The sequence below is a fragment of the Entelurus aequoreus genome, linkage group LG23 (genome assembly GCF_033978785.1).
Source record: "Entelurus aequoreus isolate RoL-2023_Sb linkage group LG23, RoL_Eaeq_v1.1, whole genome shotgun sequence".
Taxonomy (NCBI): Eukaryota; Metazoa; Chordata; class Actinopteri; order Syngnathiformes; family Syngnathidae; genus Entelurus; species Entelurus aequoreus.
This window is the reverse complement of record NC_084753.1, coordinates 35,805,188-35,828,294: the sequence shown is the minus strand read 5'-3', so window position 1 is coordinate 35,828,294 and position 23,107 is coordinate 35,805,188. Positions and strand designations below refer to the sequence as shown.

The 23,107-nt window shown below is 39.1% G+C and overlaps 1 protein-coding gene across 1 annotated transcript in view; it reads left to right on the top strand.

The window, feature by feature from the left end:
- syne2b (spectrin repeat containing, nuclear envelope 2b) overlaps positions 1–23,107 on the top strand; it is a 219,839-nt gene that overhangs the window by 5,532 nt on the left and 191,200 nt on the right. Inside the window, exons 2-8 of the mRNA XM_062034542.1 lie at positions 9,158–9,219; positions 12,251–12,346; positions 12,420–12,497; positions 12,568–12,660; positions 12,735–12,925; positions 19,863–20,062; positions 22,540–22,634. Of these exons, the coding sequence (XP_061890526.1) occupies positions 9,158–9,219; positions 12,251–12,346; positions 12,420–12,497; positions 12,568–12,660; positions 12,735–12,925; positions 19,863–20,062; positions 22,540–22,634 (815 nt within the window). The remainder of the gene's footprint in view (positions 1–9,157; positions 9,220–12,250; positions 12,347–12,419; positions 12,498–12,567; positions 12,661–12,734; positions 12,926–19,862; positions 20,063–22,539; positions 22,635–23,107) is intronic.

Sequence of the window (23,107 nt, the reverse complement as noted above, 5' to 3'; positions counted from 1 at the left end):
TAGTTAGATTAATGACAGTCTAGACCAGGACTTCCCAAACTTGAACATGTGCCAGCGGGCTGCGGGCCAAAGACCGCTATTTTAAGCGTGAAAGACAAATTGCCAAAATGTTTCTTTGTGCGGGACTAGAGATGTAAAATGTAATATCAGAAATTATCGATATCGGTTCAGATTTTATCTGTATCGGTTGCAATAAGTAAAATGTATGACTTTTTAAAACGCCGCTGTGTACACGGACGTAGGGAGAAGTACAGAGCGCCAATAAACCTTAAAGGCACTGCCTTTGCGTGCCGGCACAGTCACATAATATCTACGGCTTTTCACACACACAAGTGAATGCAACACATACTTGGTCAACAGCCATACAGGTCACACTGAGGGTACCCGTATAAACAACTTTAACACTGTTACAAATATGCGCCACACTGTGAACCCACACCAAACAAGAATGACAAACACATTTCGGGAGAACATCCGCACCGTAACACAACATAAACACAACAGAACAAATACCCAGAACCCCTTGCAGCACTAACTCTTCTGGGACGCTACAATATACATCCCCCGCTACCCCCTAACCCCCCCCCAACTCAACCCCGCCCACCTCAACCTCCTCGTGCTCTCTAAGGGAGAACATGTCCCAAATTCCAAGCTGCTGTTTTTGAGGCATGTTAAAAAAAATAATGCACTTTGTGACTTCAATAATAAATATGGCAGTGCCATGTTGGCATTTTTTTTTCCATAACTTGAGTTGATTTATTTTGGAAAACCTTGTTACATTGTTTAATGCATCCAGCGGGGCATCACAACAAAATTAAGCATAATAATGTGTTAATTCCACGACTGTATATATCGGTATCGGTTGATATCGGAATCGGTAATTAAGAGTTGGACAATTTTGGAGTATAGGATATCGGCAAAAAAGCCATTATCGGACATCTCTACTGTTGCCATCGTTACGAAGGGTAAAGTGTAGAGATGTCCGATATTATCGGCCGATAAATGCTTTCAAATGTAATATCGTAAATTATCGGTATCTTTTTTTTTTAAATTATTGGTATCGGTTTTATTTTATTTTTATTTTTTTTATTAAATCAACATAAAAAACACAAGATACACTTACAATTAGTGCACCAACCCAAAAAACCTCCCTCCCCCATTTACACTCATTCACACAAAAGGGTTGTTTCTTTCTGTTATTAATGTTCTGGTTCCAACATTATATATCAATATATATCAATACAGTCTGCAAGGGATACAGTCCGTAAGCACACATGATTGTGCGTGCTGCTGGTCCACTAATAGTACTAACTAGAGATGTCCGATAATATCGGTCTGCCGATATTATCGGCCGATAAATGCGTTAAAATGTAATATCGGAAATTATCGGTATCGTTTTTTGACGTCCCACTGGGGTGAGTTTTCCTTTCCTGTATGTGGGCTCTGTACCGAGGATGTCGTTGTGGCTTGTACAGCCCTTTGAGACACTTGTGATTTAGGGCTATATAAATAAACATTGATTGATTGATTGATTGATTTTTTTTATTATCAGTATCGTTTTTTGTTTTTTTTTGTTTTGTTTTTTTAATTAAATCCACATAAAAAACACGAGATACACACTTACAATTAGTGCACCAACCCAAAAAACCTCCCTCCCCCATTTACACTCATTCACACAAAAGGGTTGTTTCTTTCTGTTATTAATATTCTGCTTCCTACATTATATATCAATATATATCAATACAGTCTGCAAGGGATACAGTCCGTAAGCACACATGATTGTGCGTGCTGCTGGTCCACTAATAATACTAACCTTTAACAGTTAATTTTACAAATTTTCATTTATTACTAGTCTCTATGTAACTGTTTTTATATTGTTTTACTTTCTTTTTTATTCAAGAAAATGTTTTTAATTTATTTATCTTATTTTATTTTATTAATTTTTTTTTAAAAAAAGGACCTTATCTTCACCATACCTGGTTGTCCAAATTAGGCATAATATGAATGTGTTAATTCCACTACTGTATATATCGGTTGATATCGGTATCGGTTGATATCGGTATCGGTAATTAAAGAGTTGGACAATATCGGCATATCGGATATCGGCAAAAAGCCATTATCGGACATCCCCAGTACTAACCTTTAACAGTTAATTTTACTCATTTTCATTAATTACTAGTTTCTATGTACCTATTTTTATATTGTTTTACTTTCTTTTTTATTCAAGAAAATGTTTTAATGTATTTATCTTATTTTATTTTATTAATTTATTTAAAAAAATTGACCTTATCTTCACCATACCTAGTTGTCCAAATTAGGCATAATAATGTGTTAATTCCACGACTGTATATATCGGTATTGGTTGATATTGGTATCGGTAATTAAGAGTTGGACAATATCGGATATTGGCAAAAAAGCCATTATCGGACATCCCTAGTAAAGTGTGTGGTTTCGTCACACGTTCTCTGCGTGTAGAGAGCGAGGGTGTCAACGGACATGTTGACATCCACGATATCCAATCATATTTCGTTCAATCTTGCCGATAGGCGGGACCAATCCGGAATACATCCAATCACAGCTCTTGAATAGCGTCAGGTGTGCGAGAGGGCGGGGCGACGATGTCAGACCAATCAGATACGTCCCCTTCCTCGTTTCAGGAAGTTGACAGCTCCAAAACAAAAACGCGTGGATTTGTCCCACTCCCACTTTAATGACATGTGGACAGCAAAGAGGGCACCTTTTTTGGTTTTTAACAGCGAGTCATCGTGACACCGACACTCTGTAAGTGAGCTAGCTGCGTGTATTTGTGGTTTCTCTGCGTGGTGACTCCCTTTCACGTCACGCACACACCCCTGCTTTGCATAAAGAAACACTTTTTTAAGTTCCTCTCTGTGCAGACACTTTGGGACATGTTGCAGCTGACATGATGATAAACTAGTTTGAGAATGTTTTTGTGTTATTTATAAGACTACTATTTTCAGTTCTGTAAATATTGACTAATTGTGTGTGAAGGCCTACTTTAGGTTAAATTTGGTTGAAGAATTAGGCCATCAAGTTAAGGTAAATGTGGATGAAGGATACTTTATTGTATTTATTTTACTTGTACTCAAATGATCTTTTGTTAAAGTCAATATTTAATATTTTTTTAATACATTTTTATTGCTATGTATATTAGAGATGTCCCATAATGGCTTTTTTGCCGATATTCCGATATTGTCCAACTCTTAATTACCGATTCCGATATCAACCGATACCGATATATACAGTCGTGGATATTAACACATTATTATGCCTAATTTTGTTGTGATGCCCCGCTGGATGCATTAAACCAGGGTTGTCCAAACTTTTTCCACTGAGGGCCGCACACTGAAAAATCAAAGCAAGCGGGGGCCATTTTGATATTTTTCATTTTAAAAACCAATACAATATATGTATAAAAAATATACATTTAGGCCTCCACTCAGGCTTGATCCCGGGGACCCCAAAGGGTTTTGGTAAAAAAAAAAAAAAAGTGTCATTATTCAGTATTATTATTTTTATTATTATTCAAGTTTTAAATCTCTAGATCAACATTAGATCTATCTGTCAATATAAAGGTTTTAAATATATAAGTTGTATGCTCTTTTTGTCAAAAAAAAAAAAAAATTAAATGGAAAAAACCCAAAATATGCAATATTTTCACTCAATAAAATTTTTAAGTGGAATATTTGAGATTATATAAAAATTGGAGCCTTAAAAAGGTCAATAACTCATAACAACATTGATTCATTATTATTTTTTGAGCGATGACACTTAAAAACAAATCACACTAAAATTATTGGGGATCCAAAAGGGTCCTACTCATTAAAGTGTTAAATTATATATATATTTTTTACCGTTTACTTTTAACACAATAATCTCGAGATCAACTTCAGATCTATCCGTCAATTATACGTTTTATGTTTTTTGTTTGTTCGTTTTAGGCCCTTCTTTAAAAAAAAAAAAACAGTTCAGTTTTTTATATGGCAAACACAAAATATGCAACATTTTCCCCAAAAATATCTCAAAGTGGAATATTTAATGTGACGTAATTGGAGTCTTGAATAGGTCAATAATTCATAATAACATTGATTTTGATTCTTTTTTTTTTTTTTTTTAAAGAAATAGCCTGCATGGCAGCTTTGTGTTATTAGAGTAAACATTGCAACATTGTATTGTTACATTTCACCTGTTTGCTCTATTATACCACTTATTATGTTTTGAATTTTTTTTTCCAATCGTATTTTTAAAATGTGCCACGGGGCCGTTAAAAAATGACCTGCGGGCCGCAAATGGCCCCCGGGCCGCACTTTGGACACCCTGCATTAAACAATGTAACAAGGTTTTCCAAAATAAATCAACTCAAGTTATGGAAAAAAACTTGAGTTTTATTATTATTGAAGTCACAAAGTGCATTATTTTTTTTAACATGCCTCAAAACAGCAGCTTGGAATTTGGGACATGCTCTCCCTGAGAGAGCATGAGGAGGTTGTGGTGGGTGGGGGGAGGTGGGGGGTAGCAGGGGGTGTATATTGTAGCGTCCCGGAAGAGTTAGTGCTGCAAGGGGTTCTGGGTATTTGTTCTGTTGTGTTTATGTTGTGTTACGGTGCGGATGTTCTCCCGAAATGTGTTTGTCATTCTTGTTTGGTGTGGGTTCACAGTGTGGCGCATATTTGTAACAGTGTTAAAGTTGTTTATACGGTCACCCTCAGTGTGACCTGTATGGCTGTTGACCAAGTATGCGTTGCATTCACTTGTGTGTGTGAAAAGCCGTAGACATTATGTGACTGGGCCGGCACGCAAAGGCAGTGCCTTTAAGGTCTATTGGCGCTCTGTACTTCTCCCTACGTCCGTGTACACAGCGGCGTTTTAAAATGTCATAAATTTTACTTTTTGAAACAGATACCGATAATTTCCGATATTACATTTTAAAGCATTTATCGGCTGATAATATCGGCAGTCCGAGTTGGGATGCTTGGTCAAATGTGGATGAAGGATACTTTATTGTATTTATTTTACTTGTACTCAAATGCTCATTCAATATTTAATGTCACTTCACAGAACATTTTTTTTTTATACATTTTTATTACTATGCATATCATATGGCACACTGCAATCTATTGAGTTCAGATCAGGGGAATCAAACGTACGGCCTGCGGGCCTGAACATATAAAAATGAGCTGCATTTTTTTTCTAAATGTGTCCACTGGATATCGTAATAGCAATTCAAGTGTAACCCACGTCACTCATGACAGTGTTTAAAGATGACGTGTCAGCTGACTTTAAGCGCACTTTGCATTGGCGGCCGCTACTCCGATCAGCGCAGGTTTCAAGCAATCGGCTGCTCCAGTTGTAGCTGGCAGCCTGATGCTGTATCGTCGCACGATACCTTCTTTCATTGTAAATTATCCACTCAACGGATAAAATAACAAAACGGTAAGATGCAAAGACTTAAGTCAACCTGACCATCATCTTTTTAGTTAGGGTTCTGTGCAGTGCATGCAATTGGTTGAATGCATGATGCGCACCCTGAACTCCATTGTAAAAATGTGTGTTTCTAATAATAATAATAATAATAGATCTTATTTGTAAAAATGCACTTTACATTGAGTAAACAACCTCAAAGTGCTACAGTGTATTAAAAAAATAAATTAAAAAATAAAAAGATAATGAAAAATAAAAATAAATAAAAACTAGAACAGCCAAATAGTTAAAACTAGTATGCATATATCTAAAAGAAGGCTTCTTTTAAAAGAAGGGTTCTTAAGCCTTTTTAAAAAGCATCCACGGTCTGTGGTGCCCTCAGGTGGTCAGGGAGAGCGTTCCACAGACTGGGAGCGACGGAGCAGAAAGCCTGGTCTCCCATTGTTCGTAGCTTTGTCCTCGGAGGTTGGAGGAGGTTAGTCTGTCCGGAGCGGAGGTGTCGTGTGGAGGATTTGGGGGTGAGTAGTTCTTTGAGGTAGAGGGGGGCATTTATTGTGTTTGTTTCTATTTTATTTTATGCTTAAATCTACTTTGTTAATATTGGTTTAGTTTGTAGTTATGTGACCTTGATTTCGGCTATGGTGTCATTTTGACAATTGTTTTGCTTATATAATAATTGTAATATTTGAATGATGATAAGTGAATGTGTTGTGGGTTTCACCAATGCGGCGGTTTGAGGAAACACTCGATTGCTTTTCCAAAAGTTTATAAAAGTCGAAGTTGATTGTGTTCTTAAAAGTGTTTTTGGAATTGCACCAATTTTTTTCCTCAGAATTGTCAACTAACTTGAAGTGTTTTGCCAAGAGTGTAAAGTGTACATTTTCAGAATGTGCTTGTTCTATTTTTGGCCGTAATAAGACAAACAAAACCATCTAAAGTTGTCTTTATTTTTAAGTTATTATGCCATGATTTTACCAGAAAATGAGTTTGAAACCACTGTTTCAGATACATGCCAAACAATGTTTTTATTTTTCAATCCTTTAATACTAACATCTTTGATGTTAAAGATGTTGTCAAACGTAACCGCGTAAAGACTAACAAAATAAAAAAATTAAATCTCAAGTTACTTTGCTGAGTAACTAGTTACTCTTACAATGAGTTAACTGAGTTACTAACTCACTTACTTTTTGGGAGAAGTAATTTGTAACTATAACTAATTACTTTTTTAAGGTAAGATGACTAACACTGGTGGTGAAAGGGCGGCATAGTTCGGTTGGTAGAGTGGCCGTGCCAGCAACTTGAGGGTTCCAGGTTCGATTCCCGCTTCCGCAATCCATGCCGCTGTGTCCTTGGGCAAGACACTTTACCCACCTGCTCCCAGTGCCACCCACACTGGTTTGAATGTAACTTAGATATTGGGTTTCACTACGTAAAGTGCTTTAAGTCACTAGAGAAAAGCGCTATATAAATATAATTCACTTCACTTCATTAAAAGAGAAAAAACAACTAGTTTTAATATTGCATGGATATTGGTAAACTGACCATTAATAAGAACAAAATACAGTTAATACAAACCCCAAAAGCAGTGAAGTTGGCACGTTGTGTAAATGGTAAATAAAAACCGAATATAATGATTTGCAAATCTTCTTCAACTTGTATTCAATTGAATAGACTGCAAAGACAAGATATTTAACATTAGAACTTGAAAACGTTATTTTTTGCAAATTCATTTGGAATTTGATGCCTGCAACATGTTTCAAAAAAGCTGGCACAACTGGCAAAAAAGACTGATAAAGTTGAGGAATGCTCATCAAACACTTATTTGGAACATCCCACAGGTGAACAGGCTCATTGGGAACAGGTGGGTGCCATGATTGGGTATAAAAGTAGATTCCATGAAATGCTCAGTCATTCACAAACAAGGATGTGGCGAGGGTCACCACTTTGTCAACAAATGCCTGAGCAAATTGTCCAACTTTATTTACATTTTACCCACATACTTGCCAACTAGGGGTGTGGGAAAAAATCGATTCAAATTCAAATCGCCATTCTCATGTTGTACGATTCAGTATCGATTCTCATTTTTAAAATTTTTAATTTTTTTAATTTTATTTTTAAATTTTTTTATTAATCAATCCAATTATTTTTTATTTTATTTTATTTTTTCATAAAGAAATACAATCATGTGTGCTTAGGGACTGTATCCCTTCAGACTGTATTGATCTATATTGATATATAATGTATATATTGGGTTTTTATGTTGATTTAATAAAAAAAAAAATATATATATATATTTTTTAATTTTTTGTTTCTTTTGCGGCCCGGTACCAATCGGTCCTTAAAGGCACTGACTTTAGCGTCCTCTACAACCTGTCGTCACGTCCGCTTTTCCTCCATACAAACAGCGTGCCGGCCCAGTCACAAAATATATGCGGCTTTTACACACACACACACAAGTGAATGCAAGGCAAAATTGATCAACAGCCATACAGGTCACACTGAGGGTGGCGTATAAACAACTTTAACACTGTTACAAATATGCGCCACACTGTGAACCCACACCAAACAAGAATGACAAACACATTTCGGGAGAACATCCGCACCGTAACACAACATAAACACAACAGAACAAATACCCAGAACCCCTTGCAGCACTAACTCTTCCAGGACACTATAATTTCTACCGATTTCCACCCGGACAACAATATTGGGGGCGTGCCTTAAAGACACTGCCTTTAGCGTCCTCTACAACCTGTCGTCACGTCCGCTTTTCCTCCATACAAACAGCGTGCCGGCCCAGTCACATTATATATGTGACTTTTACACACATACACACACACACTAGTGAATTCAAGGCATACTTGGTCAACAGCCATACAGGTCACACTGAGGGTGACCGTATAAACAACTTTAACACTGTTACAAATATGCGCCACACTGTGAACCCACACCAAACAAGAATGACAAACACATTTCGGGGGAACATCCGCACCGAACCACAAAATGAACACAACAGAACAAATACCCAGAACCCCTTGCAGCACTAACTCTTCAAGGACACTACAATTTCTACCGATTTCCACCCGGACAACAATATTGGGGGCGTGCCTTAAAGACACTGCCTTTAGCGTCCTCTACAACCTGTCGTCACGTCCGCTTTTCCTACATACAAACAGCGTGCCGGTCCAGTCACATTATATAAGCGGCTTTTACACACACACTCAAGTGAATTCAAGGCATACTTGGTCAACAGCCATACAGGTCACACTGAGGGTGACCGTATAAACAACTTTAACACTGTTACAAATATGCGCCACACTGTGAACCCACACCAAACAAGAATGACAAACACATTTCGGGAGAACATCCGCACCGTAACACAACATAAACACAACAGAACAAATACCCAGAACCCCTTGCAGCACTAAGTCTTCTGGGACGCTACTATATACACCCACGGCCCCCCATCTCCCTAATTCGGAGGTCTCAAGGTTGGCAAGTATGCTTACACAACATGCCAACTTGACTGGTTTTGGGTTTTGTACATGTAATCGGTACTGTATCGGTTGATATCACGCATGGGTGAGCGGTATTGGAATGGGTAGCATAACACCGAGATCGAGACATCCCTATGTGAGATTGTGCAACCTAATACCGAGCCTCATGGGAAACATGTTTGTAACATGAATGTCTTTGTGGTTCTCTCCCCCTTCAGTGGAGCAAGAACAGATCCAGAAGAGGACTTTCACCAACTGGGTCAACGCCCAGCTGGCCAAGGTGAGACCTTTGACCTCCCTTTTTCAGCGAAGCCGTACATATTCCCTTCTATCACGCGCATGCTAGCAAATGTGTGTGGTTAGGCTACATGTTGCCGTAGTTACGCTCTCTCTCTCTCTCTCTCTCTCTCCGAGCCTGCTCTTATTGTGAAAGTCAAAGCGGCACAGGAGAGTTTGCACAGCGGCAGGGGTCAGATGGGACAGGAGAGGACATGGGCAGCAGGAAATAGAACACCAGGCAGAGACAGACAGCAACAGACGTCCCTTGACATTTTCGTGCGCCCTCCCGCCCCCTTCAAGCGCCTCCACGCGGCGTGCGCGCTAGCAATAAAGTATTAGCACGCACGCTAGCTGTTAACGCTTCACAATGCACACACGTGGTTGTCGGCGCCCAGTGTGTTGTTTGTTTGGCAACACTGACATCACGCTACCATGACCTCCAGCAGGGACGCCCTATCAAGGTTGTTGGATGTGCAACTTCCCGTTTACACTTTTTATTTAACCTTGTTTTTTTGTTGTTTTTGTCTCAACGTCAAAACGAGTTTCATTTGGATTTGATCCGGATTGTATGTCGGTCAGTTGGCAGCATTATCTTGGTTTTCTTACGCTTGTGTGTTATTCGGTTTTCTTTCCTATATCGTCTGTTATCTTAAAGTATTGCTTGCCTCGGAAATTGGAAGTCGGAGCTGGGAATGACGTCACAGCCGAGTTGTGAGCGTTCCAGTTACGATGTCGGAATTTAAGATGGCCACATTGGCGAAAGCTATTGCTGCGCTTCAATCGTTTCTGTAGTTGGAAAATATCCAGCGGGCCGCGTTGAAATGTTTGTTGTATTATGTCAAGGTAGCCCAGTTAACTGCCATTTTTATGCTGTTTCTGCAAGATCCGTGTTATTTTTATTCAGATTTTTTTTTTTACACTGAATTTTTATACCCAATTTTTTTACACTGATTTTTTTTTTTTTTTTACACTGAACTTGAATACATTGTTTTTTTTTACACTGAACTATTATACACACATTTTTTCATGCGTAATTTTTATACACTGAATTTTTTTTACACGCTGAATTTTTTTAATGCTGAATTATTATATACTGAATTATTTTACACTGTTTTTTACTCTGAATTTTTTATAAACCAAATGTTTAACACTGCATTTTTTACTCATTATTTTTTTTACAACTAAATATTATACACTGAATTATTATACACTGTTATTTTTACTCTGAATTTTTTTTACACAGAATTTTTATACACAGATTTTTTTTTTTTACACTTAACTTTTATACACTGTTTTTTTTACACTGAATTATTATACACTAATTTTTTTATGCTGGATTTTTATACACTGAATTCTTTTTACACTGGATTTTTACATGTTGAATTTTTTTTATGCTGAATTATTATACACTGAATTTTTTTACACTGTTTTTTACTCTGAATGTTTTTATACATCAAATTTTTTTTAACAATGAATTTTTTTTTTTTACACTGAACTTTTATACACTTTTTTTTACACTGAACTATTATACACTAATTTTTTTATGCTTAATTTTTATACACTGAATTTTTTTTAAACGGTGAATTTTTTTAATGCTGAATTATATACTGAATTATTTTACACTGTTTGGAGAGTGGCCGTGCCAGAAATCTGAGGGTTACTGGTTCAATCCCCACCTTCTACCATCCTAGTCACGTCCGTTGTGTCCTTGAGCAAGACACTTCACCCTTGCTCCTGATGGGTACTGGTTAGCGCCGTGCATGGCAGCTCTCACCATCAGTGTGTGAATGTGTGTGTGTGTGTGTGTGTGTGTGTGTGTGTGTGTGTGTGTGTGTGTGTGTGTGTGTGTGTGTGTGTGTGTGTGTGTGTGTGTGTGTGTGTGTGTGTGTGTGTGTGTGTGTGTGTGTATGGGTGAATGTGGAAATAGTGTCAAAGCGCTTTGAGTTCCTTAGAAAGGTAGAAAAGCGCTATACCAGTACAACCCATTTACCATTTACTCTGAATTTTTTATACACCAAATGTTTTTACCACTGAATTTTTTACACTGAATTTTTTTACAATGAAATATTATACACTGAATTATTATACACTGTTATTTTTACTGTGAATTATTTTTTTTTATATACACAATTTTTTTTACACTGATTTTTTTTTTTTACACTTAACTTTTATACAGTTTTTTTTTACACTGAATTATTATACACTCATTTTTTTTTATGCTGAATTTTTATATGCTGAATTTTTATACACTTTTTTTTTTTACACTGGATTTTTACACGCTGAATTTTTTTTATACGGAATTATTATACACTGAATTTTTTTTACACTGTACTTTTACTCTGAATTTTTTTATACATCAAATTTTTTTAACACTGAATTTTTTTTACACTGATTTACTATACACTGAATTATTATACAACTGTTATTTTTACTCTGAACTTTTTTACAATGAATTTTTATACACAATTTCTTTTACACTGATTTTTTTTACACTGAACTTTTATAAACTGTTTTTACACTGAATTATTATACACTCAATTTTTTATGCTGAATTTTTCCGCAGAATTTTTATACGCTGAAGTATTTATTATACACTGGATTTTTTTTGGTAATTTCTTTTACACTGACATTTAATACGCAGAATTTTTAAACACACGCATTTTCCCAAATTTTTTTTTTTTTTCAATGAAATTATCAGCATAATTTGATGTAGAAAAAAAATTCAGCTCACAAAATTCATACTCAAAAAAAGCGTTTGTTATAAAAACACAAATTGACCTCCGTATATTTTGGGTAACTTCCATTTATGTTTTGTTAAGTATTTTATAGTGAATCTAAAAAACTTTGCGCGAGCTCTACGCATGGTCGAAATGGCGCATAGAAGAAATATGCAACCTTTTCCGCATGAAACTTAGTTCTCGTGGTCAGCAAACGTCCCACATAGTCCGAAACATCGCAAAGATCCGCTCCCTTCAACAGGAAATGACTCCAAGTGACCCAATGTTTGACTGAAAGTGTGTTGCTGTTGTCAGAGGAGGCCTCCCTGTATGGTGGCGGATCTCTTCAACGACCTCCGTGATGGATCCAAACTGCTGGACCTGCTGGAGGTGATGAGCAACCAGCGCATCGTGAGTCCTCCCTCCTGCGTCGCACACTCATGCGCCGACGCCGATGCTAACGCTGAGTTTGTCTGCTTGTCAGAGCCGCGAGCGAGGAAGAGGAACGTTCCACCACAGGAGCAACATCGAGAAGGCCCTGGCCTTCCTCAGGCAGAAATCAGTAAGGATAAGAAATATTCAAGATGGTGTGTGTGTAGTCCACAGTTGTAATGTTGTCATGGTGACGTCAGATCAAACTGGTCAACATCAACATTCCCGACATCATCGATGGCAAACCCTCCATCATCCTGGGCCTGGTCTGGACCATCATCCTCCAGTACCACGTGAGACTGAGAACACTTGATATACCACAGGGAAGAACTGGACGGAACAGGAAGTCTTTGTGTCTGGCCCACAGATCGAGGAGCTGGCCAGCGCGCTCTCCTTCAACTCCCGCCAGTCCTCCATGGAGTCTCTGGCCAGTTTGGACTCTCGCTCCACGTTGTCCTGCGGCAGTCCCGCGCCCCGCAAGGGCTCACCGCTCCACGCCCGTTTCAGGGTGTCCGCTAAGAAGGCCCTCCTGCTGTGGGTGCGCGAGCAGTGTCACAAGTACGTGACAGCTACTACACACTGCATCAGTTGGTTCAAGTCCTTGTTTGGGGGCAAACGTCTTCTTCCCTTTAGTTTGTCCAGTTGGTTAAAATCCCTCAACATAGGGCTGGGAAATATGGCCTTTTTTAAATATCTCAATATTTTTAGGCCATGTCACGATACACAATATATATCTCAATATTTTGCCTTAGCCTTGAATGAACACTTGATGCATATAATCACAGCAGTATGATGATTCTATGTGTCTACATTAAAACATTCTTCTTCATACTGCATTAATATATGCTACTTTTAAAGGCCTACTGAGATGCGATTTTCTTATTCAAACGAGGATAGCAGGTCCATTCTATGTGTCATACTTGATCATTTCGGGATATTGCAATATTTTTGCTGAAAGGATTTAGTAGAGAACATCAACGATAAAGTTCGCAACTTTTGGTCGCTGATAAAAAAGCCTTGCCTGTACCGGAAGTAGCGTGACGTCACAGGTTGTGGAGCTCCTCACATATGCACATTGTTTACAATCATGGCCACCAGCAGCGAGAGCGATTCGGACCGAGAAAGCGATGATTAATTTGAGCGAGGATGAAAGATTTGTGGATGAGGAAAGTGAGAGTGAAGGACTAGAGGGCAGTGGAAGCGATTCAGATAGAGAAGATGCTGTGAGAGGCGGGTGTGACCTGATATTCAGCTGGGAATGACTAAAACAGTAAATAAACACAAGACATACACTACCGTTCAAAAGTTTGGGGTCACCCAAACAATTTTGTGGAATAGCCTTCATTTCTAAGAACAAGAATAGACTGTCGAGTTTCAGATGAAAGTTCTCTTTTTCTGGCCATTTTGAGCGTTTAATTGACCCCACAAATGTGATGCTCCAGAAACTCAATCTGCTCAAAGGAAGGTCAGTTTTGTAGCTTCTGTAACGAGCTAAACTGTTTTCAGATGTGTGAACATGATTGCACAAGGGTTTTCTAATCATCAATTAGCCTTCTGAGCCAATGAGCAAACACATTGTACCATTAGAACACTGGAGTGATAGTTGCTGGAAATGGGCCTCTATACACCTATGTAGATATTCCACCAAAAACCAGACATTTGCAGCTAGAATAGTCATTTACCACATTAGCAATGTATAGAATGTATTTCTTTAAAGTTAAGACTAGTTTAACGTTATCTTCATTGAAAAGTACAGTGCTTTTCCTTAAAAAATAAGGACATTTCAATGTGACCCCAAACTTTTGAACGGTAGTGTATATATACTCTTTTAGCCACAACACAACCAGGCTTATATTTAATATGCCACAAATTAATCCCGCGTAACAAACACCTCCCCCCTCCCGTCCATATAACCCGCCAATACAAATCAAACACCCGCACAACACACTCAATCCCACAGCCCAAAGTACCGTTCACCTCCCCAAAGCTCATACAGCACATATATTTCCCCAAAGTTACGTACGTGACATGCACATAGCGGCACGCACGTAAGGGCAAGTAATCAAATGTTTGGAAGCCAAAGCTGCGTACTCACGGTACCGCGTCTGCGTATCCAACTCAAAGTCCTCCTGGTAAGAGTCTATGTTGTCCCAGTTCTCCACAGGCCAATGGTAAAGCTTGACTGTCATCTTTCGGGAATGTAAACAATGAAACACCGGCTACGTGTTTGCGTTGCTGCAGCCGGCCTCTAATACACCGCTTCCCACCTACAGCTTTCTTCTTTGCTGTCTCCATTGTTCATTAAACAAATTGCAAAAGATTCACCAACACAGATGTCCAGAATACTGTGGAATTTTGCGATGAAAACAGACGACTTAATAGCTGGCCACCGTGCTGTCCCAAAATGTCCGCTACAATCCGTGACGTCACGCGCAGGCGTCATCATACCGAGACATTTTCAGCAGGATATTTCGCGGGAAATTTAAAATTGCACTTTAGTAATCTAACCCGGCCGTATTGGCATGTGTTGCAATGTTAAGATTTCATCATTGATATGTAAACTATCAGACTGCGTGGTCGGTAGTAGTGGCTTTCAGTAGGCCTTTAAACTTTCATGCAGAGAGGGAAATCACAACTAAGTCAATTGACCATAAGTGTATTTATTAAACAGTTATTAAGCAGTGGCACAAACATTCGTGTCATTTCCAAAACAGAAGGTGCAAGATTGTCAGAGACATTTTAAATCAAGCTATTAGTGCACTTTTGTGCATGACGTCACTAAGATGACATATCAAAACAACACTAAATTAAAGTGCACTTTTTGTACATAACGCCACTACAATAGTTGAAAAACAAATAAAGTGCACTTTTGCGCATGATGTCACACACGATATTTAAATAAGTGTCAAATAAAAATGAGCTGCATAATAGGAAGTCAAATAGTGTATGTCCTTCACTATGTGTTCCTGCGGACGTTATCTCCTTCTGTTGTTGACTATTTTTTTCATACGGTGTTGATGTGGAAATAGTTGCTTCAGCATTTTGTTGGTGTGGCACCGAACGGAGATGTTGACATGCAGAGTTTCAAGCACTCTTCATACTCTAGCGGGTGACTTTTCAAATGATGCTACATTAGCAGTGGTGCTACTTTTTGTAGCAATGCTTTCGCCCCACACTTGACATATTACGGTTGTCTGTTCAACATCTTCCCGCTTGAAGCCAAACCACCGCCAGACGATGGACCCTCTGCTGTTTTTCTTAGGAATTAATTTTTCCTTAATTTCTTACCAGATTCGCACCTTCTTTCTCTCGTATTACCACTCGCACCGCAGCTAACTTTAGACATGCTGCTACCTCTCTGCTCAGCGAGGGCGTATACGTATGTGACGTATGTAAGAAGGTGCGCTTGTTTTATGTCTCTGTGAGAAGGAGAGACAAGAAAGAGTGAGAAACGCATGCAGTGTAATGCCCGCAGCTAAAAGCAACTGCGTGAGAACGTATACTCGAATATCACAATATAGTCATTTTCTATATCGCACAGAGACAAACCCGCGATATATCGAGTTTATTCCATATATTGCCAAGCCCTACCTCAGTAACTTTTGTGTCATTTAGTACTGGAGTGGAACACAGTCCAGCAGGTTCACTGAAGTCTGTCAGGAATTATTGTGCTTTAAGATGCTTCATTTTAAAAGTCGATCTCCAAATTTCATTCATCATTTCTCTCTCTCTCTCTCTCTCTCTCTCTCTCTCTCTCTCTCTCTCTCTCTCTCTCTCTCTCTCTCTCTCTCTCTCTCTCTCTCTCTCTCTCTCTCTCTCTCTCTCTCTCTCTCTCTCTCTCTCTCTCTCTCTATAACACAATAAAAAGTTTACCGTATTTTTCGGACTATAAGTCGCAGTTTTTTTCATAGTTTGGCCGGGGGTGCGACTTATACTCAGGAGCGACTTATGTGTGAAATTTAGGGATGATACTCGAAACCGGTTTTCCCGGTTGTTCGATAAGAAAATAACCGTGTCCTCGGACTCAAATCCCTTTTTGAGAACCGGTACCCGTTATCGAGACCACTAGGAAAGAAAAGAGTTGGTTCTTTATTCGAATCCCTCGGAACGAATCCCGTCCCGACCAGAAATGCTCCGTGTGACATCACAATAAATCAGTCACGTAGCTCAGTTATTAGGCGCAGATAGCGAAAGCAGGAAAACAATGGACGGGAAAAAGCGCTCCAAGGTGTAATAAAGTTCAAAACAACTTTACTGAGAGATTTGAGCAGGGTACAAACTCATGAAGAACACTTTTACGACCCACCGGAAACATAGCAACCAGGCTAGCAACGCACCTCCTTTACGGCAGCTGGCGCAACGTTCTTAAAGCAACCGCAGCACATACATATATATACAACACATCTCCCTTTTTTTAACTTTTGTTTTTCACACTGTAGATGTGTTGTCTGTCTAATTATAAATAATGCAGACGAGGCGTGTTGGCTGAGTTCTTGACGTTTACTTTCACAGCGTGGCAACATGCAACAACACTTTTCGGGGCTACCGCGCATGCTCGTCACTCCCGTTGCATGCTGGGTAGTGTAGTTGTTATATTCCCTAGCTCATAACATCTTTCCCCCTATAAAGAAATAATGTTAACTCAATAAAGTGTATTTCTTTTTTTAGCTTTAACTTTTCATTTTTTTAGCATTGTAACCACATTTGCAAACAACTTTTCTCTTCATAGAATTTTCTTTCTTTCTTTAAAGTGCAAAAATGTCAAAGCATCATAACAAACAGTTATGTCAAATAGCAGCAGAATTGCACTTTTTGGAGAGCTGTATTATTTCCAGTTTTGTGCCCAAGGGACTGATTTTATTTAACACTATATTATTATTTATACACCTATAGTGATCACAGAGACAGCTTGTTTTTGTGTTACTGTATATATTTGTTTCTCTGAAAAATCCCACTTAATATACTTTGGGTAACAACAGTCAATATTTATTTATTTTATTAAACTTTTTTTAGAGGGGTAACAGTCAATATTTATTTATTTATTAGATTAAATTGTTTTCTTATATAATAAAAGTGAGCTTTTGTTAAACCAAATATTGTGTGTTTTTTTCCATATACAACAACCTTTCTGGACTCGATAAGAGAACCGATAAGGAATCGGTTCGATAAGAGGATTCGATAATAGACTCGAACTCGATAATTTCTTATCAAACATCATCCCTAGTGAAATTATTAACACATTACCGTAAAATATCAAATAATATTATTTAGCTCATTCACGTAAGAGACTAGGCGTATATCAGCAATCGTCACACACACACACACGTCAACCAATAAAAATTTGGCGGGGGCGGGTCATGGCAGAAGTGCATTGTGAAAAAAAAGATGCTACCTGCTACTACTTCCGTACCTATGAAAATTGATCATTTCAACATTGGCGGTAACTTATAAAAACTGAGAAGGGCTGAACAAAAATGGCACCGAAAAGGAAATCATACACTTATCGTTATTTATGCGTCATATAACGTACACTTATTCAGCCTGTTGTTCACTATTCTTTATTTATTTTAAATTGCCTTTCAAATGTCTATTCTTGGTGTTGGCCTTTATCAAATAAATTTCCCCCAAAAATGCGACTTATACTCCAGTGCGACTTATATGTTTTTTTCCTTCTTCATTATGCATTTTCGGCCGGTGCGACTTATACTCCGGAGCGATTTATAATCCAAAAAATACGCTACATACACTTGTAAAGAACATAATGTCATGGCTGTCTTGAGTTTCCAATACTTTTTACAACTCTTATTTTGTTGTGATAGAGTGATTGGAGCACATAGTTGTTGGTCACAAAAAACATTCATGAAGTTTGCTTCTTTTATGAATTTATTCCATCCATCCATCTTCTTCCGCTTATCCGAGGTCGGGTCGCGGGGGCAGCAGCCTAAGCAGGGAAACCCAGACTTCCCTCTCCCCAGCCACTTCGTCCAACTCCCCCCGGGGGATCCCGAGGCGTTCCCAGGCCAGCCGGGAGACATAGTCTTCCCAACGTGTCCTGAGTCTTCCCCGTGGCCTCCTACCGGTCGGACGTGCCCTAAACACCTCCCTAGGGAGGCGTTCGGGTGGCATCCTGACCAGATGCCCGAACCACCTCATCTGGCTCCTCTCCATGTGGAGGAGCAGCGGCTTTACTTTGAGCTCCTCCGGGTGGCACAGCTTCTCACCCTATCTCTAAGGGAGAGCCCCGCCACCCGGCGGAGGTAACTCATTTCAGCCGCTTGTACCCGTGATCTTGTCCTTTCGGTCATAACCAAAAGCTCATGACCATAGGTGAGGATGGGAACGTAGATCGACCGGTAAATTGAGAGCTTTGCCTTCCGGCTCAGCTCCTTTTTCACCACAACGGATCGATTTATTATTTATTATGGGTCCACTGAAAATGTGAGCAAATGTGCTGGGTCAAAAGTATACATACAGCAATGTTAATATTTGCTTACATGTCCCTTGGCAAGTTTCACTGCAATAAGGCACTTTTGGTAGCCATCCACAAGCTTCTGCTTGAATTTTTGACCACTCCTCTTGACAAAATTGGTGCAGTTCAGCTAAATTTGTTGGTTTTCTGACATGGACTTGTTTCTTCAGCATTGTCCACACGTTTAAGTCAGGACTTTGGGAAGGCCGTTCTAAAACCTTCATTCTAGCCTGATTTAGCCATTCCTTTACCACTTTTGATGTGTGTTTGGGGTCATTGTCCTGTTGGAACACCCAACTGCGCCCAAGACCCAACCTCCGGGCTGATGATTTTAGCTTGTCCTGAAGAATTTGGAGGTAATCCTCCTTTTTCATTGTCCCATTTACTCTCTGTAGAGCACCAGTTCCATTGGCAGCAAAACAGGCCCAGAGCATAATACTACCACCACCATGCTTGACGGTGGGTTTGGTGTTCCTGGGATTAAAGGCCTCACTTTTTCTCCTCTAAGCATATTGCTGGGTATTGTGGCCAAACAGCTCAATTTTTGTTTCATCTGACCACAGAACTTTCCTCCAGAAGATCTCATGTGATGTCAGATGAAACAAAAATTGAGCTGTTTGCCGTGTATATTTTTTTGGGGGGGAAAAAAAAAGCTTTCAGATTTGCTGCTCCTTGGTCACGGAATGACTTGCTAAAGGATCTGAGGATGCCTGAGCTGATCCCTTTGGGGGAATTTCAGGCCATTTTAAATGATCGAGAAACTGTTTCTATCGGGCATTGTACTTGTTTTACTGAAACATTTTTTGAACTTTTATGGTACTATATGCAATTAATTTATTTTTTGAATTGTGGTGTGTGACTGTTGCTGTTTTTGTTGTTCTTATATGTAGTCCTGTAACTTTGTTTTGCTGCCCTCTTGGCCAGGTCACTCTCGTTTAGTTTTTTTTACCCGGTTAAATAAAGAATATCGATTTTGTCAAGCTCAGCTCAACGTGAAGTGATCTTCCAGTGAAGTATTTCTTGCAGGGCCGGCTGTTCCGTCAACGTCAAGGACTTCAAGGGCAGCTGGCGGAGCGGCGTTGTCTTCCTGGCCATCTTGTACGCCCTCAGGTCGGACCTGGTGGATCTGTCCAAGGCCAGAACCAGGAGCAACAAGCAGAACCTGGAGGAGGCCTTTCACGTGGCCGAGAGAGAGCTGAAGATCCCGCGGCTGCTGGAGCCCAATGGTGAGGAAGCGTATCTTTGTCCCTGGCATCTACAGCTGCTTCTTCCTGCACGTCCGTGTCAATATAGTATTGGTGTAACGGTACGTGTATTTGTATTGAACCGTTTCGGTACGGGGTTTCGGTTCGGTTCGGAGGTGTACCGAACGAGTTTCCACACGAACATATTAAGTAGCCGCCTCCGCTTCCTTCTGCCTCTGTCTCTGTCAGTCCTCTACACAGCACCCAGCATTGTCCCACCCACACAACCATCTGATTGGTTACAAACAGAGCGGTAACAGCCAATCAGCAGTGCGTATTCAGAGAGCATGTAGTCAGTGCTTAGCGTTTAGCAGGTAATCATCAGGCTGCGGACTCTCCCCAAATGATGATAAACACCTCCCAGTCAACTACTAGTAACATCACTATGAGCCCGTTGACCTTCTAGAAATATAAAAGGCAGTTCAGCTCGCTCGCAGTCCTGGCTTGAGGTGAAGGCTAATTCGCTTTTAGCGTAACGTTAGCTCATTTTGCGGTGTGTGTGTGTGTGTTACGGACAGCAAAGCCCTGTCTGTCTGTTATTTCACTTGACCTTTTTCTGTGTTGATTGAGCTGTGTTGAAGCAGCAAAAAAGGACATTATGTTAAAAGAAGAGTTTCTGTCTCTGATAGTTGATATAATAATGTAAGTGCATCATTAAGCCTACATCAGGGGTGTCCAAACTTTTTCCACTGAGGGCCGCATTCTGAAAAATCTAAGCAAGCGGGGGCCATTTTGATATTTTTTATTTAAAAAAACAATACAATATATGTATAAAAATATACATTTAGGCATCCACTCAGGCTTGATCCTGGGTCCCCAAAGGGTTGTGGTCAAAAGAATATTAAAAATGTGTCATTATTCAGTATTATTATTTTTATTATTATTAAAATTTTAAATCTCTAGATCAACATTAGGTCTATCTGTCAATATAACGCTTTAAAGATTTAAGTTGTATGCTCTTGTTGTCAAAGAAAACCCTGTTTTTTTAATGGAAAAAATACAAAATATGCAATATTTTCACACAATAAAATTTTTAAGTGGAATATTTGAGATTATATAATAATTGGAGCCTTAAAAAGGTCAATAACTCATAACAACATTGATTTTAATTCATTATTATTTTTTGAGCAATGACACTTAAAAACAAATCACACTAAAATTATTGGGGATCCAAATAATTATAGTGTTAAAAAATAAATTCCATTTTTTTTTTTTTTACCGTTTACTTTTAACGCAATAATCTCGAGATCAACTTCAGATCCATCCGTCAATTATACGTTTTATTGTTGTTTATGTTTTTCGTTTGTTCGTTTTAGGCCCTTCTTTATTAAAAACAGCTCAGTTTTTTATATGGCAAACACAAAATATGCGACATTTTCCCCAAAAATATCTCAGATGTGACGTAATTGGAGCCTTGAATAGGTCAATAATTCATAATGACATTTATTTTGATTCATTATTATTTAAAAAAAAAAGAAACCGCCTGCATGGCAGCTTTGTGTTATTAGAGTAAACATTGCAACATTTTCTTGTTACATTTCACCTGTTTGCTCTTTTATACCACTTATCATGTTTTTAATTTTTTTCAATCGTATTTTTAAAACGTGCCGTGGGGCCGTTAAAAAAATGACCTGCGGGCCACACTTTGGACACCCCTGGCCTACATGAACTCCATGGTGTTCAGGGATGAATAGTCTCTCCTATTGCTATTGTACCATTTTTTCAGCTATAGTTACATGAATCATTAGAAATGCAGCAGCCTAGTTTTGAATGGCAGGGTCCCTGCTATCACATGTTGATAAAAATATAACATTTACATAACAAAAATCAATTAAAGGCTTCCCAAATGCTGTAATAAATTAAGCATGATGAGTTTAATGTTGCACTTTTTATATGTAGAAGAAAAGTTTTGTCATTGTATTTAATCTGAGCAACAACTTGAGGCAGTTTAATGTTGATTAACGTGGGCAGAATTATTATAGTGTTCCCAATGTTAAAAGGATAAAGCCATTGTTTACAAATTTGGTAAATAAATAACCAAAACATTTATATTTTGTTGTTTTCTTACTGTATCGAAAATTAACCGAACCGTGACCTCTAAACCGAGGTACGTACCGAACCGAAATTTTTGTGTACCGTTACACCGCTATAATATAGAGGTCTTTGTGAATGTCACATTTAACGTGTCAATGATGGGCTTGTGTGGCTCCCGCTTCCCACTGCATCCATGCAGCTTGCAGGCACGCTGGGACCACGAAGACGGGCCACTAGTCAGCTGATCAGCCAGCAGCGTGTTAGCTACACTTGTCTATAAAACGCTCACTTGTTCCACTTTCGCTCTGCCTGTTAGCCACACAAGCTTGCTTAGCAAACTTAAAAGGAAACGCCTAAGTGACACCTTTGACTCGTCTCTGCGAGAGAAGACGTCGTAATGGAGGACTTTGATGATGTCCCTGCAGATGTGGACGTTCGGGAGCCGGATGAGAAATCCATCATGACCTACGTGGCCCAGTTCCTGCAGTACTCCAGAGACCTGCCCATCCCCGAGGAGGACGCTCAGGTTAGCGAGCCTTCACAGGCCACCATGATGGTTGTTGGTATTATCAAGATGTCTACAACATTTGAATGCATCCCTATGTAGAACTTCTAATGTCCCAACAGTTTTTTTAGGGACGCTGGTATACCATTTGTTCCAATTTGGAAACAATATGAAATCGAAATCATTGTGGTTTGATTCCAAAATCTAGGACCTTTCTTCCACTGGATTGTAAGGTTACCCTGTATTTACCTCTCAGTGAATGCCTTAGACTAGAGGTATTATTACCTTAGGTGTATGGTACACTCCCACGATGTTTCGACTTGTTTACAAGACGCAACCTCCATAAAAGTTCAGCTCTAATTGGAAACTTCCAGTCGTGTGATGAGTCTCGCTCTACTTGCTTGGCAGAACATTCCGGTTTTGTTTGTTTTGGTTTCTCCCGGCAAGTCCATGCTGTTGTTTCTGCCTCCTGACCTAAAGAAGCCAAA